This window comes from Cyrtonyx montezumae, unplaced genomic scaffold, assembly GCF_038088225.1.
Source record: "Cyrtonyx montezumae isolate F1298 unplaced genomic scaffold, pur_monq_1.0 scaffold_8, whole genome shotgun sequence".
NCBI classification, from domain to species: Eukaryota; Metazoa; Chordata; class Aves; order Galliformes; family Odontophoridae; genus Cyrtonyx; species Cyrtonyx montezumae.
The window spans coordinates 10,059,506-10,075,337 of NW_027072089.1; the positions used below are offsets into that span (position 1 = coordinate 10,059,506).

Below are 15,832 nucleotides of genomic sequence, written 5' to 3' on the forward strand. Positions count from 1 at the left end.
CACAAAAGCTCAGTGCAAACAATAATGCCCCAGTTCCCTTTTTTAGCTATGAAATCAGCTTGCAGATGAATATTCTTCAATTAAAAAATAATAATTTCAGCTTGAAGTGGTTTGCACTCAAGTGCAATTGGGGTTAATAATGGTCTAATAAAGGAAAGCTGTTAGCAAACAGCAACCCAGAATGAAAAGCTTAGCATTTAGGCACCCTGGCTACATTTTGTACTAAATATCAGCTCATACATTTAGAAAAAATGACTTAGGAAAAATCATCTGACTCACTAAGGATCCCAAAGCTCAAAGAATCCTGCATTTTCTATTTCAAATATAAGAAAATTGCCACCTGACCACCAGGGCAGCTCTTTTTACCAGCAGCTGCCCTGTAGATCCATCTGGGGAGTAACTACCGAGCGTCACAAAGTTTACATCCTTTCTTAAATGTGTACCCAAATGCACAGAAAAATGAAGTTTATGTAATATAAGAAAAGCTTAAGTTAATGCAGAGTATTTGATAATTATAAGAACAAAACCAAGATCCTTTGAGGTGCTTTAATGCTGGAAGAATCTGCACCTCTAATATGCTGAAAAAAATAAGTCTGCTGACTAGGAAAGCTGAAGGCTGAAAGCCACATTTTATTAAATAAACGCAACACTTACTTAGAACTTCAAGAGGGGGGGAAAAACAAGATAACCTGGAATTCCTCATATTTGGCAGACGAAAAAATGTTTTCAGTTACAGTGGAGACCTTCAACTTTGCCTACAAACAAAACACTTTAAATAACAATCCGTTACACAATGTGCTTACAATCAGCAGCTTATCTCACAAGACCTCTAATAACAAATTTTCTTTGTAGCAATGGCATATCCAGCCGACTTCTACAGCGTTGACCAGCTTTGTTTATTCTGACTGTCAATCGCTCTTTTAAGTGCTTCATCTGGCACGAGATCTGATCTTTTTACATCATCATGGCTACAGCCAATTTTAGGGCAGCTGTTGAAAAGAAAAGAGAGACTCCAGTAAGTGAGAAGATTTGTATTAGTCAGACACAGGCTTTTACATAACATCTGCTGCTTCATTACATTTATCTGGGATTCACACTCAGTCTGCTCCCCATTGCCTCTTTTCACCAGCTCTCTGTGAGGAAAAATAAATCCATTTATCTAAATTGGTGGGAATCAACAGCTGAAGGAAGGAAGGCAGAGACGGAGCCTCTCACCTGTAGATTGCTCCCTTGTTCTCTGTACACTGCATTAGTAGTGATACTAACACAGCACAGAAGTCTTGTTGTGTTGCTTTCTCTCTTTGAAGTCCTCTGTAAACTGCAGGTAACTACCTCTTACCCCATTAATCTGCAGTGGAGTGGTATAATTTTCACTGATAGATAAATATGGAAATTAATTTATAGGGAAATAAATAGATTAAATGAGGCTCGCAGAGGCTGACTAGTGAATAATTGGAATACTCAGTTAGTGTGAAAATTTGCCTGTCCTTTTATGAACTAAGGAAGCACAGAAAAGAGAGATGGGGTCAAATGAACAGCCTCTAAATGAAGATCCAATACAAAAAGGCTTACAACTACTTGAAACAATCAGAGGAAGATAACAGGGTGAAAAATATTCAGGGCCCAGAGGTCATTTCCCTTAGGCAGTGGCCCAAGCATTCACGGATGGTACCTTTCATCAGAAATTACATTTCCCCTCCCCCCCCCCATTTTAGGAATAACTTTTGTCTCAAGTGCTGAACTTATTTATATTCAGTATTCACAGCTTTTATTTCAGACTTGCTGGCAGCTTGCTGTGTGTGTGTGTGTGTGTGTGTCATGGGTACGTCACTTAATTGCTCTGTGCCTCAGTTTTCCCATTTATCACATTATAAGACTAACAACTTAACAGATTAATGAATAACTAGTGCTTAGAAAGCTTCCCAAGTTATCTGTAAGCATGAAGTGTTAGTGTGTCCTTCCAGGCAATGGAAAATAGTGAGCAAACTGAGATATATCAGGATTGCCTCAAGTCTTCTGTGGCCGAGTCTAGAAGCACAAAGCTATTGGCTGTGTGTGTGTGTCAGCTGAAGGACTGCCAAATGCACCAAGGACATCCAGTGGTTTCAAACACTGCGTACAGTATGTGTGAGGAGACAGCTGCTTCTCTGGCTCTGCAATGAGCAACAGCCTTGATTTATGAGTAAAGACAGAAAGGACTCCCCTAGCCAGCACTGTGCTCTTTCAGAATACCTGCTCCTACTTGAATGATGCTGGGTAATGTTGAGTAACAGAGACAGGATGGTTCCAGAATGAGGAACTCATTATGTGTGATGCAGACTATGGTTTTTCAAAGACTGACAGCATTTTCTTGAGAAAGGTTAAAATTACAGCAGATTGGTGAGACAGGGCAGAGACAACCAGGCAATCTTTCTCTATTTGGTTACAGTGAAACCTGGTTAGTGCTGTTATTTTTTTTTAACTTTTCTGGCATGTTGCAGGAAGTACTGTCCCAAGTGGTAAGGGTGCAAGCCCAAGACTCCAGATTAAGATCCACTAGGATTCAGACTGCACAAATAACTTCAGTTTGGATATAAAGTTGCTTTTAAAGCTGGGCATTTTACAGCTTTGATTGTTTTTCACTCTCTATTTCCTCTAAGTCATTCATTTCTTTAAAGGAGAAAATAAAAATTCAGTTCTACAACCCTGTTAGTTTTATCAGAAACTTCTCAGATCCACCAGTGCAGTCTCTATAACCACGTTATTCCAAAGGACTTAATTTGTTGCAGATGGAAATCTCTCTTTGCTTGGAAGAGAGAAGCAGCAATGTGGCTTGCTGGTATAAAGCAGTGATTTGACAAAGCTTATGTGGCTTAACAAAGATTCAGTGATGGTGGGGTTCACAGGGTTATTTACTGCACAGAGGACAGGGTAAGTCAGAGGTGTCAGGGAGACCCTCCTGTTAGGTCAGGAGGTATTCTGTGTAGTGGTTTAAGCTGTTGAGCACTTTCCAAGCCTATTCCTATCCTCCAGAGCTCTTACTTTCTTCTCTCCAACTTGTGAGCTACTTCCCAAATCTTCTTCACTCTTACAGACACATTTCTGTCCTTCCATGTTGCTGGTTCTGTCATCATCCACATCCTATTGCATGCCCTCTACTTTTATTTCCACGGCCCTCATAAGGTACTCAGACAAGGTGTTTATCCCCTGTTCTTCAAGGTAGTGGCCTGAGTACAGAAGGCCACTGAGAGCCATCACTGTATTTCCTGTTTTTTTTTTTTTGTTTCCTGATTGCTTTCCTGCAGTTAGGAAGAAGTTCTGCCCCACTCTGCATCCATGTGGCAGTGTGTGTAGGGTCTGACAGAAATGCAAGAGCTACAGATAGGGGAAGTAAGCAGACTGTGGCTTTATCTTCTGAGAAATCAGGTTGCTACTCTCTACAGATCTTCCTGAGCAGCTGCACACTTATTGCATGTCCACAACGTCTAAGTTTCACCAAAACATGAGAGTATTTGGCATGGAAACAGGCACTAATTTTCTTCTTGCTTTGTTTTGCTTTTCAAAAGGATCAAAACAATTCAAAATTTGAAGCTTATCAGGAAGAATTTCTGGTTTAATAACTCAACTTCTACATGTTTTCATTCAACAAAATATATCCTACATGGAAAGCATTTGGTGCTAAGAATCACTTCACTGCATTGCAGTAGTAAGTACACAGTTTTTTCTGGTCATTCTTGAATTCTGTACTACGTAAAAGGCTGAGTTTTAATACTTCTCATTGCTAATTGTACTGGAATGTAACTGCAGATGCACAGTGGAGACTTTCTTTTTTTTCATTCACCCTACAGCTTGCTAAATGAGCAGTGGGACTGCAATGAGCAACTAAATCTTATGGAGCTGAAGTTTCTCTTTGTTGTTCACAGCTATATAAAATCTCTTTTGTTCTGTTGTGCAGGTACCATGAGTAGCTGTAACTTCCCCACACACTTCCTGAATATTTCCTTGCACACTGTTTTCATTAGAGAAAAAAAAACCTTCGTGTGCACTGTACTAATGAGGAGACTGTGACTTGGGCAGACGCTGAAGTATTGCTTCCTGTAGCCTTGCCAATCTAAATATATTTCCTAGAACAAGTGGAGTAAAATTCCACTTACACAGCAAAGCAAATAGCTTTTCCACACATTCCTGTTAGCTTACCAGACTTTCTTCTTTTGCTGCTTTCGAGTCTGGATGATTTTTAGAATGGCATCTTCTTCGTAGGAATGTCCACAGACTTTGTTTCGAACTGGCTTCTTCATTTCCTCCTGTAATCAGTAAGGTTTGATTTAACGGAACTGAGAACATCCATTGAAAGCACTTCTTATGAAACTCATGTAAAACAGCAGGAAGTCTTTTTGCCACTCATACATGGCATTGCACTGAAGTTATGGGGTCAGATCCTGCATAGGAAACAGCCCTGCTACTTATGTGGTTGTTTGGTTTTTTTTCCCCCTAAGTAGTGTTGTTCCTCTCTGATAATGCTTGCCTGATTTTTAACAAGTACTAAGGATTTGTAATAAACAATCCAATGAAGGACATGAAATGGCTCTTTCCCAATCTCTTACAGTGTCATAGCATACCTGTGTAATGGGACAAATGAAGTTCATCTGACTCTGAGTCACAGCTATATCTTCATCGATTTGTTCGATGTCGTCATTATCATTGCTATCTGATTGAGGACGAACTATAATGGGAAACAAAACAATTTCCATGTAATATCTAGATGGCCAATACTTAAAATAAGCAAATAAGATCTAGCGTTTGGGCATTATCCCCTCTGATATCAAAGATGCCACAACTTCTTTCTGTATCCATTCCTTGAACAAGATACTGCAAAAATATCCTACTATGATCTTTGTTACAAAATGGAGCTGTTTAGTGTTATTAAATGGAAACCACCTTTTTATTTTTTGGTAGCTATTTACTGTCACTGCTAGAAAGGAGAGCTGGAAAGAAAAAACAAGATGATTTGAATATATGCAAAGTCTTATGCTCTCCCTGTTCAAATTCCAGCAGCTTGCAGATGCGCACTCAAAATCTAACACAGGATGAGGTGCAGACCTGGCAGTCCAGAGCTCAAGATCAGTTTGTGCTTAAATGTCATAACTGGGCTTGCTATATAGCCTGGAAACACAGTATTTTAAGTGGAGTTTGTACTATTCATCATAAAACATAATTTTTTAATTTTTTAAGTGATGCCACTGTATTTTAACAAGGCTACGATTGGGGAAAAACAAAAGCCAAGAATGTGTTATTTGAGGTAGGCAATGGGAACGTTACTGAAGTAACCTGGTGGATTGGTACCAGAGAGTGAAGGGCTGACAGAGAGGGGGAAATCCCCCAGAGCCAGAGGAGTATCTTTTCCTACCTCTGTTCTGTTATTATGAATTTAGGCTTTTAGTCCAGCTGGTTTGCAATCACAGAATCATTTGAATTGGAAGGGACCAATAAAGGCCATCTAGTCCAATTCCCCTGCAGTGAACAGGGACACCTACAGCTAGATCAGGTTTGCTCAGAGCCCTACTTGGGTTTCTCCAGAGACAGGGGGTATCCATAACCTCTCTGGGGCAACCTGTCCCAGTGCTACATTACCCTTATCATAAGAAATGTGGGAGCGGTGCAGGAGCACAGCGTTTGCAGGGGATGAAATCACTCAGGGCCCTGTGTTGGCTTTTCCTGACAGCGGGGCACTGAGAAACACAACAGCACAATGAGTGTCTTAGTTATGATTTGCCTTCTGCAAAGCTTCAGCTCTGGTTCCTTTGCTGCAGCTGCTACCACATGCTATCAGCTGATCTTTGCATCCCTGGTATTCGGCCCTCCACATCTGTTAAGGACTGGTGTGTCCTAACTTATGGTCAGCCCTGCATGCCTGCGCAGTACCATCACCTTCCGCATGATAACAGAAGACATCACCCTGGGAGCAAATGCAGCCACTCACACCCAGTCTAAACAGAGCAGGCTGCCAGGCAAGCAGGCCCAGCTTTGCTCTGGGTACTCTGACATCAACACTGCAGCCATCGTTCCCCACAGCCTGCACATTTCTCCTTCCTTCCTCCTTACCAGAGCTTGCTCCCGCTCTGCATTCCATGCCAGGAGTTTGTCAAGCAATCAGGAAAGAGGGGAGATTTAGATGAGATGTTAGGAGGAAATGCTTTCCTCAGAGGGAGGTGAGACACTGGCACAGGCTGCCCAGGGCAGCTGTGGGGGTCCCATCCCTGGAAGCACCCAAGGCCGGGAGGGATGGGGCCCTGGGCAGCCTGAGCTGGAGGAGGGGCAGCCCTGCTCATGGCAGAGGGTTGGGACTGTGTGGGATTTGAGGTCCCTTTCAACTCAAGCCATTTTGTGATCCCATGACTGTATGAAATCTCGGTTAGTAAGGCTAAAGAATATGCCAGATTATCAGTAGGTGTGAGCTTCTGCAGGGTCTGGTTTCTGTAAATACCACACTGATTATTTTCCTATGACTAACACTAACAAAGAACAGGAGATTCAGAATTTCCTTAAATTCACGGATCTGCAAATTTTGATGTCCTGCAGCTCCAGTTTTTCCTGTTTGAAACATCTGGAAGCGTGTGCTTCAGTATGTTGTACTTTGCTTCAGCTTGGGTACTTGGCACACAGTGCACCAGCACAGTGACAGCCCATGAAGCCAGAGCACAGCAGTACTAGCAAGATCCAGGGCAGGTGACTGATTACAAGGGATGACTGATTTTTTAAATCAGTAATATTTAGATGCCAGGCTTGACTCTACCCTGAATGTCTCAAGCCTTACAATTATAAAGGATAAATCACAGTCTGAGTTTACTTCTCTCTCTTACTGGCTTTGGAGGTGATTTAGAAGCCTCATAGTAAATGTCTGAGATTGGGTAAGCCAAGATCCAGTTCTGGTGGGGGAGGATATGTGAACTGTCGTGGATTCAGTCCTCGTGCTGCAAGCTTGTCCTAAACACTTCTTGTTTGGACTTCATTTGTGATGACTGTGAACAGTCTGCCAGAGCAGGGTCCTGCTTTCAAGAGGTTATCACAGCACAAATGAATTATCAAAGTATTTCCTTTTCCTAAGCCACTAATATTTTTAATAATAAATATGTAAGACTGGGATTATGTAAGCAATACCTCAAACATGTCAATTGCAAATTGGCGTAAGTCAGATAAAACACCCACAGGTTAGTCGTAACTGCTTGGTGTTTTAGATTACAGAAAGAGAGAGGAAAATAACTTCTTCATTTACAGTAAAATCTGCGGAGATTGCACAAAAAGAGCAGACATCCATCCATCTCAAAGCGGATTGTAGGACGTTATCAACCGCAGACCTATGCCCATAAACTTGTTTTGGAAGATGTTTTTCTGAAGGTCAAAGGGAATTTTACCAGAAGAAATTGTAAAAGTTTCTAAGTACAACTTCTCTATGGAAAGAAGAAACAGGAACACCGGGTCATACATATTTCAGCTAAGTCAGGTTACATTTTCCTAAAACCGGGTCTTCCTTGCAAATTAAAACCAGATGCAGAAAACACTAAGTTATTGTTCCTGAAATTCAAATGTTGCCTTAAGCAACAGAATTACATAGATCTATTTTGGTACTCTTAACATATCGCATTTTAAGACTTAAGAGTTTCTAGTCTTCTACTCCAGCCAATTGCCATCTATTACGAGTGTCAGTAACACGTTTTCTATCTGGCTATCTTAGCAATTATGTTTACTGCTAATTAGTGCCCACTGTTGGAACAAAACTGCACTCTCATGAAGATATCTATTTTTGGTAACACATCGTAATGAATTTTGCAACTGCCAACTGTTTTTGACTTATTCCATTTTAATTAAAAGCGGGTAGTACTTTATATCTCTATCACTTTCATCTCCTGATAAAAACGTGACTAATATGCCTTAGCTCACTTCTTACCAAGTCTGCTGAGAGACTGAGAACGTTTAAGGCAACTCTGAAGAATGAGAACGCTACAGTGCAGAGCTACTAGCTGCTCTATTGAGGGTCATATTAAGCACGGGTAGTACACATACTAAAACCAAAGAGACAAAAATGCTTCTCTGCTGTCATTTCCACTTCTCTGACAGACAAACCACTGCCTGCTCAGTGCTTCCAGGGCCAACAATGTCTTCTACCCAATTCCTGTTTCTCTAAGGCAAGGAAGATTGAAATAACCTGGCCACGAGAAAGCACATGTTGCAATGTGAACTTAATTGATTTCTTTCCTTTCGTGCTGCACTGTTCAGCCTTCTCACCTGCCATCAGTCAGACACTAATCCTGGGAATCAAACAGCAATGTTAAGCACGCAGGACTGAGGCTTTGTGAGGCTGAGCCAGTAGCCAGACACAGTCCTGGCTCCCAAGAGGGTCTATTGTACTGCTGACTCTATAGAAATAACAGCAACTCATGCAGGCTGGGAAAAGTCCTATCTCTGAGAGCTCCAAGAAAAACATGAATGTTGTGAAGGTAAATCAAGTGCCAAGTGTTCCTGCCAGCAGGACAAAGAAAATACTGAGAGGGAGAGAGGTGAAGGACGTCACGCCCAGGGGTGAAAAGGGACCGTGACTGGACCTAGGCCGCTGCTAGCACAAGGTTAAAGGGACCAGGGAGAAGTCAAGAGGAGGGAAAAGCCCCAGGACCACACTGCTGAGACCACTGGGGGCCATGCTGAAGAGTGGGACAGCACCTGCCAGTGCTAAGAGCCTGAGCTGCCTTCAGAGCCAGAACCACAGCAGCTGCCCCGTGCTCTGCGTCCCGGACCGATTCACAGTAAACGCCGCAGGAAGAACGAAAGAAGAGGGGAAGCACAGGGTAATACATTCCTGATAAAATTTCCCAGCCTCTAGCTATTTGTGCCCAAGGACTTCCTGAGTCAGAAGTAATAACTTTACACTTAATAGCCCCTGGAGTTTTCCTCCAATGAATTTGTCTGAACTTGGTGCGGGGAATTTGGGACTGGACTTTTCAGCTTGATTAGAGACAGTTATCTTTGCTAGAAAGGTTAGCAACAATTTAATTTTCCTTGAAACTTACCACAGAGGCTGCAGGTTACAGTTTAATTTGATTTTTAAAAGGGAAAATAAGGTGTGCAAGCTACAGCTGCAGTCAGAAAGTTCAAAGGCTGTCTGCTTTAGCTGGAGGCAAGCGATAGTTTCATTTGCCAACCAAGCCAAACTAGGCTTTGCATTAAAGTACATTACAATTTGATTACTTGCTGGTGTGGCGATACACACGTGGATCTAAGGAAGGTGCCCTCTAACATATTGCTCCTGCTTGCAACTGCGAATTTACTTGCTCCCGTCCAGGCCGAGCAATTTGCTGTAAATTTACTCACAATTCCTTGATGTGTGCCCTGTTTTAACATAGTAGTGCAAGTATTATACAGACATGGACTTGGTAAATCTGAAATAAAGTGACAATCCTGTGACTTTAAGCCATTCCGATTTTCCTGGGGGGTGAGGAGCAAATTAGATGAATGAAGTAGCAAATTGTTAGTTCCTTTACATAATAAGAGTGGGGAAGGAAAGGACGATATCCTGGGCAAAGCACCTATCCTCTAAAAACTCCCTTTAAATGCCATTGAATTCACAGCACATGCATATTTTACAATATTTTGTCCCCCTAAGCTACGCTCCTTTTAAAATACACTATTCCTCATGGAAATCGTGTTCCCATTTCATCCTTTCACTGCAGGGTATAGCTGGCCGATGTCAGTTTTCCAGAACAACCTTATAATGAGGGCAGACTGTGATTTGATGGAAGTATTTTGGGACTCTGGGTTGCGGAAATTAAGTGAAGGAGATGTAACGACACTTGTAAGTTAGATAAAAATTAGTGTAACCCATTAATGAATAATATGTGACTACAAAACCCACCTAGGAAAAAAGAAAACATCACTACCACCACCAGAGTTGTCCTGTGAAACTTTCGACTCATATATTACAGAGTGAGAACTAAGACATCAACTTTGCCTTTAGATTTTGGGAATTCAGGCTGCATGCAGTGGGAGCTGCATCCCTAGAAATGTGAGCAGAAAGTGCATATTTGTAAACCGTGCAACTGGAACAGTTTGGTAAGCAAACAGAGAGGGGAAGCTTTCTTGCTTACTTTGTTATTGCATACTAACATGAGAAATCCACACTTCAAAGTCTGCGGCTGACATTTCAAACAGCAGTTTCCTCATCCCTATAGTCTGGACTAGATCTGAAGAAGCTCCTGGGGGAGATGAATCTTACCTAAAAAGATGTCATGAGAGCTCATCAGTAAGCTCAGAGGAGCCACTATTTCTGGAAAACCTAAGAAGGCCATATTCTTCTGTCTTAACTATCATCACCCACAATGACATGCAAACTTAATAAGCAAGTTAAACACCAAAGGCTTGCTGAAAATAAACCCAACCGATAAACAGATTACTCAAATGACCAGGAAACTCTAAGTCTATATGAAAGTATGCCAGGCATATGACTACACAGCACAAGTACTGGAGATGCCACAATAAGAGCACAGCAGGAGAAATACTGGGATATCTCATAGGAAAAAATACACAGACAGACTAAAACTGCTAAATTACAAATAAGTGGAAAGGGCATACTTATTAGTTTGGGTTTTCACCTACTCTTTGGAATAAAAAAGGCTTAACAATCACTGCTTCATCCAGCACACTGTAAAAAGGTAATTTTTGTGCTTGGAGAGCATCATTTGACATATCAGAAATGAGAAGGAGAATATCACGCTCATTTAAAAAAAATGAAGAAATTCACCCCAGACACATGAAAGAAAAAGTTGCAAAAGCTGCAACCAGGAAAAAAAAAAAAAAGACCTACCGTTTCATTAGAAGATGAACCACTTTCCATTACTAACATTGTGGTCAGAATCTGGAATGTCACTGATGCAATGCTAACCATCAAATGAAATGAGCATGTAGGGCTTGCCTGCATAGGGAAGCTGTTGCAAAATAAGCTAGGGTGTGAATTTAGAATGCATTAGCTACTTGGCAGTAACTCCTCGAGTGGATGCTCCTACCCTGCACAAGGAGTGCCTTTTGGCTGTTTACCCTAATCCACTTCCACAGTGGACTCAAGAAAGGCACTGTTAAGGCTGGACAGGAGTGCTGAGAGGAAACGTGTCAGGTATTAACAGCAGCTTAGAGCCACATCTATTTATGCACGAGTCCTTAGCAAGCCTTAGACAATCTGTTCTGTCAATTTAATTCAAATTCTCTCAGAATACTCCACGACAAATACTCCCTACGTATTAGCTCAAAGGAAAAACTGCTCTTTGAGGCTCTCTTGCACCTTAGTCCAATGGACCTTTGTCCACCACTGTTCATAGGATCACAGAATGGTTTGGGTTGGAAGGGACCTCGAAACCCAACCAGTCCCAGCCCCTGCTCAGGCTGCCCAGGGCCCCATCCAACCTGGTCCTGAGTGCCTCCAGGGAGGGGGTACCCACAGCTGCTCTGGGCAGCCTCTGCCATTGCCTCACTGCCCTCTGAGTGAAAAATTTCCTCCTAATATAGATCTTAAATCTCCCATCTTTTAATTTAAGACTGTTCCCCCTTACCCTATCCATCTGCCCATGCAAGCTGATCCTCCTTTTACTTACAAGCTCCTTTCAGGTACTCCAACGAGGTCTCCCTGGAGCCTTTTCTTCTCCAGGCTGAACAAGCCTAGCTCCCTCTTTCATAGGAGAGGTTCTCCAGCCCTCTGATCATCTTCATGGCCTCCACTGGGCCCATTCTAACAGCTCCATGACTTTCACTCATGAGGACAAAGAGTAAAAGGGGTCAAACTTGTAACCTATACAACTGGAGATCATTTTGCCCCTGCTACTGCATCATTTGTGCATTCTTGTAGTCATTCCCATCTGAAAAGCTGAACTGGTGACAGATTTTCAGACAGATCATGGTTCTGCTAGAAAACATTCCTGTGACAGAAACGTTGGATGGTACCAGAGGGGCAGAAACAACGTGAGAAGGCACCAGGCAGAGCAACCCAAATGATGAAAAGAAGCACCCCTATAAGATTATCATTCTGATTATCACTTCAGTTTGTGTCTTCAAGTCCTCCTCCTGGCAATTTTAGGATGGGCTATGATGGCACAGAACCCACAGCTGTCTGAGACTGCAGGGAGGGCAGAGGCAGGAGCAGCCCCTCAGTGGCAGGCAATGGGGTGGCTGCAATACAGGCAACATGCCCCATGGCCCTCTTCACCCTATGGAAGCTGAAGAGCCAGAGCTGCCTCTTTCACAGGACAGATAATGTACAGCTCAAGAAGAAAGATGTGAGTGCACAAAGAAGAAAAAGTGAATATTCTTTTTCCTATACCCTAAAGCCTGACGTCAAGACATTTAAAAACTGTTAGGCAAGATATGTTATTTCAGAATGAGTATTAATGAATGCTTAGAGCAACATTTGCAATTCTGTTATTAGTGATGCATTTCAGTCCTTCACAGTGCTTTCTAAAACTCTTAACCACTTCAAAAATATATTTAATTCATTTGCAAATATATAACTTCAAGAGACTTACAATTCAATGTGCTGTGAAGCACTGTATATATCTCACATAACTTACTGGAGCTACATTATGAAGAAATGAATTTCCTCTCTATTTTATGTCTCACCATGAGCAAGCACTGCAGTTCTTCTGCAGCTTTATACTGCCTGGAATGCCCCTGCTGAAATGGCCTCTGGGACAGGCAAGTCAGTACTGCTGCCAGCTCAATTTTTTTTTTTTAATATAACACTGCTAAAATATGTGAGAAAAGGGGAAAAAATCATCAATGAACACCGCACTGAAACAAGCTAAGAAATAAAGCCCACTTTTTTTTTTTTTTTTTTTTTTAAAGAGGAACTTACAGATCTGCCATTGCTCAAACATAACATGGCAAGGTTTTCACTGAGGTTAAGGCAGAGATATTGCACGTGCTGCACTAAGACATTCTGCATAAACCACACCATGCACACTGAGCAGGTCTTCACTATAATAATCCTCAGTAAGCTGTTTCCTAGAAGAAATGTTGCTAATCCCAATTTATATAGCATCCTTCAAAACAATGTCACAGGGGCTAAACATAACACTATCATCAGTCAGGAACAGCTGAACAGCTACTTTTCTCAACCTGTCCTGTGACATAAGATTAGGCTTCTTGAATGGCAGTCAGTAGAAGAAATCTAATGCTAAAGTGCACAGCTATAAATATTTACGGTTTGTAACTGCAGCAGCCTAGTGCTTTCTGATGGCAACTAGCAGTTAGCTTTAAATCTGATCAATAGTTATTTCAAATTTCTTTCTGCAGACTGTTATTTGGCAGGAGGGCAGCTGGAAGAGTGCACCTCCATTAATGCTACATGATCAGAAAACCACTGCCATGCTATAGGAGGCATTTATATATTGACACATGTGTTTCACACTTCTCCTTATGGTGCAGAAAATAGAGAATCTGGAAACGGTTGTGCTTTATGGCAGGTGTGCTGGGAACACTGAAATGGGCTCAGCTAAGAGCAAGCGAGAAACTAAGTCTTTTAAGGCTTCAAGGTCTCTCCATGTCAACACTTTCCTCCCAGATCAGGTTTAATAGGGTCATGAAATGGAATAGAGAAAGGACTTGAACACAGATGTACATCAGCAGCGACAAGAACAGCTAAGCAGAGCAGACAGAGCAGGGGAAGCAGGTGTTGAACTGATGGGACAGCAGTTACGGGTGTCACTTGCACTCCCTAGCAACAATGAAAAGATGAGCACATAACTAAATCACATGGTATTCTGTGCAGTTCTCATCTTTCCAGCAAAGCAGTTTACATTACGCTCACCTTTTCAATCTTATATTTATTACCAGGATGGAGTAACATCGTAGTTGCCCTCCTAATAAACTATTAACTTTCCCTGCTACGCTTTGGTTGGCACGTCAGCTCTGGCAGGAGCACACAAAACCCCTACATGTATGCTGAGAAAGATCACGATTTTGTATCTCAAAATGGATGCACTACCTAAGGAAAGAACATGAAAAAGAATAGTACAGAGTCACTCCAAGGGATCCCCATTGCAAAGCTGTGAAGATAAGGCATGGTCAATGCTTCTTTTACATCAGAAATTAAGCACAGCCCCACAACCCAGAATTTAGGTGAGATCAGTGTCAGAGGCTCGGGTTTGTACAAGTAATTCAGATTCCTCCTTTCCTACAGTTTTGGCTGCAGCTAGTAAAAATGAGTGGAAACTGGGCTCAGTGACTGGAAGGAGTGGAAATCCTTTAAGGACAGAATCTCTCTTTCCTGGATTCTGAGCTTTTATCTGCAGATATCAGCTCTGCTGGCTGCTCTTCTGGACCAAGTACTGCCTTGATACGCCTTGCATGCCAACAGCATAACATGTAAAACAATTTAGGAAATCTTTCATTAGATATAGAGGATGAGAAGGATTTTTAGTACAGACCATAACAGGACAACATCCTTAAAAAATGCAACAGAAAATGCTAGTCAGAGATGGAAAACACAAGGAAGCTCTCCCATGATCAAACACATGCAACCTTAACTGAAGAACTGCCACAACTATGGATTTTCTAGGGGTGTCCTGCCAGGTTTCTCACTGCAAAGCTCATTAAGCTCCAGCATCCTGTTTCATGTAAAGGAAAACACCTAAGTGCCAAAAGGGCACTCCAGAAGGTACATACTCGGACCAACAAACAACTAGCAAGAGGGTACAGGGCAGTCTGGAAAACAGCAGTGAGTCGCATGCCCATGCTGTCAGCATAGGAAATGATCCCTTCAAAACTTTCAGCTGCTTGAGGTGCTGTCCTCCCTTATATGACAAACGCAGCAGGAAAGAGTCACTGTGTTAGTGACACCCACAGGTATGTGGACAGGGCAGTCATTCAGCAGCAAGCAGAGTTCCTTGGGAAGTGACAGTCTTTGCAATCATGCATTGCTGGGTTACTCCATTTGGCCTCTGGCTTGCACAGCACACGGCTTGAAACCAGGAGCTCGATTATCACTGACAATGCTGATCTGGAATTTCAGGAATGGGTTGTAGTGGGTCCCGGGAAGCAAACAGTATTTATGAATTGAAGAAGCACTCTATACCTTTGCCAACAGAGAATGTTATATTGCTCAGAGATGTTGCAAGAGAACGCATGCGGTGTGGGAAAAGTGCAGAGCTGGTGCAAGAGTAACAACAAGGGGGTGATGGTGTTCGGCCCGGGGCAGGAAGGCATGAGGAATTCCACAGCAAGCAGCACCTGAAAATTCTCCTCAGTAAATTATTACACGATTCAATTAGAAGCAACAAAAGAATAACAAGGTGGTCAGAGGCTGTCAGTATGTTTCTCTTCGGGTCAAATCATGCCAAACAAATCCAACCTGCCTCTCTGATATGTTATCCGTCCTTCACAGACAAGAGAAATCAGCTAACATACACGTGCTAATGTTAAATATAGCTCTCCAAACAATGTTCTGCCAAGCAAACTAAAGAAATTAGTACATCTCTTCACTGAGAAACAAGAGAATAATTATACTTTCTTCTGATTGCAGTTTCTTTTTTTCTGAAGCAGATCACTAGTGTAACAATCATTACAGTAATGCCTAAAAACCATAATAGAGATCAAACAAGACTGTACAAGACACCATACACATTCATGGAAAGACAATTTCTTGCATTGCGGAGCTACAGCCCAAACAATCAGGACAGACAAGAAAAATATTTTACCAGCACTGTCAGAGATGGGAAACTGAGGCAGAAAAAGATTAAGGGCTCGATTTTCAAATGAGCTCAGCATATTCGTTGCTGAGCTCGCTCGAAATTCTGGCCGTAATCAACATCATGGAAATCAC

General features: G+C 42.0%; 1 protein-coding gene across 1 annotated transcript in view; it reads right to left on the reverse strand.

Annotated features, from left to right (window-relative positions):
- Positions 1-487: 487 nt before the first annotated feature.
- The window catches only part of NSMCE2 (NSE2 (MMS21) homolog, SMC5-SMC6 complex SUMO ligase), a 127,393-nt gene continuing 112,048 nt past the window's right edge, over positions 488-15,832 (reverse strand). The window contains exons 5-7 of the mRNA XM_065753465.1: positions 4,599-4,702; positions 4,177-4,283; positions 488-989 (exon numbers count right to left, since the gene is read on the reverse strand). Of these exons, the coding sequence (XP_065609537.1) occupies positions 875-989; positions 4,177-4,283; positions 4,599-4,702 (326 nt within the window). The 3' untranslated portion in view covers positions 488-874. The remainder of the gene's footprint in view (positions 990-4,176; positions 4,284-4,598; positions 4,703-15,832) is intronic.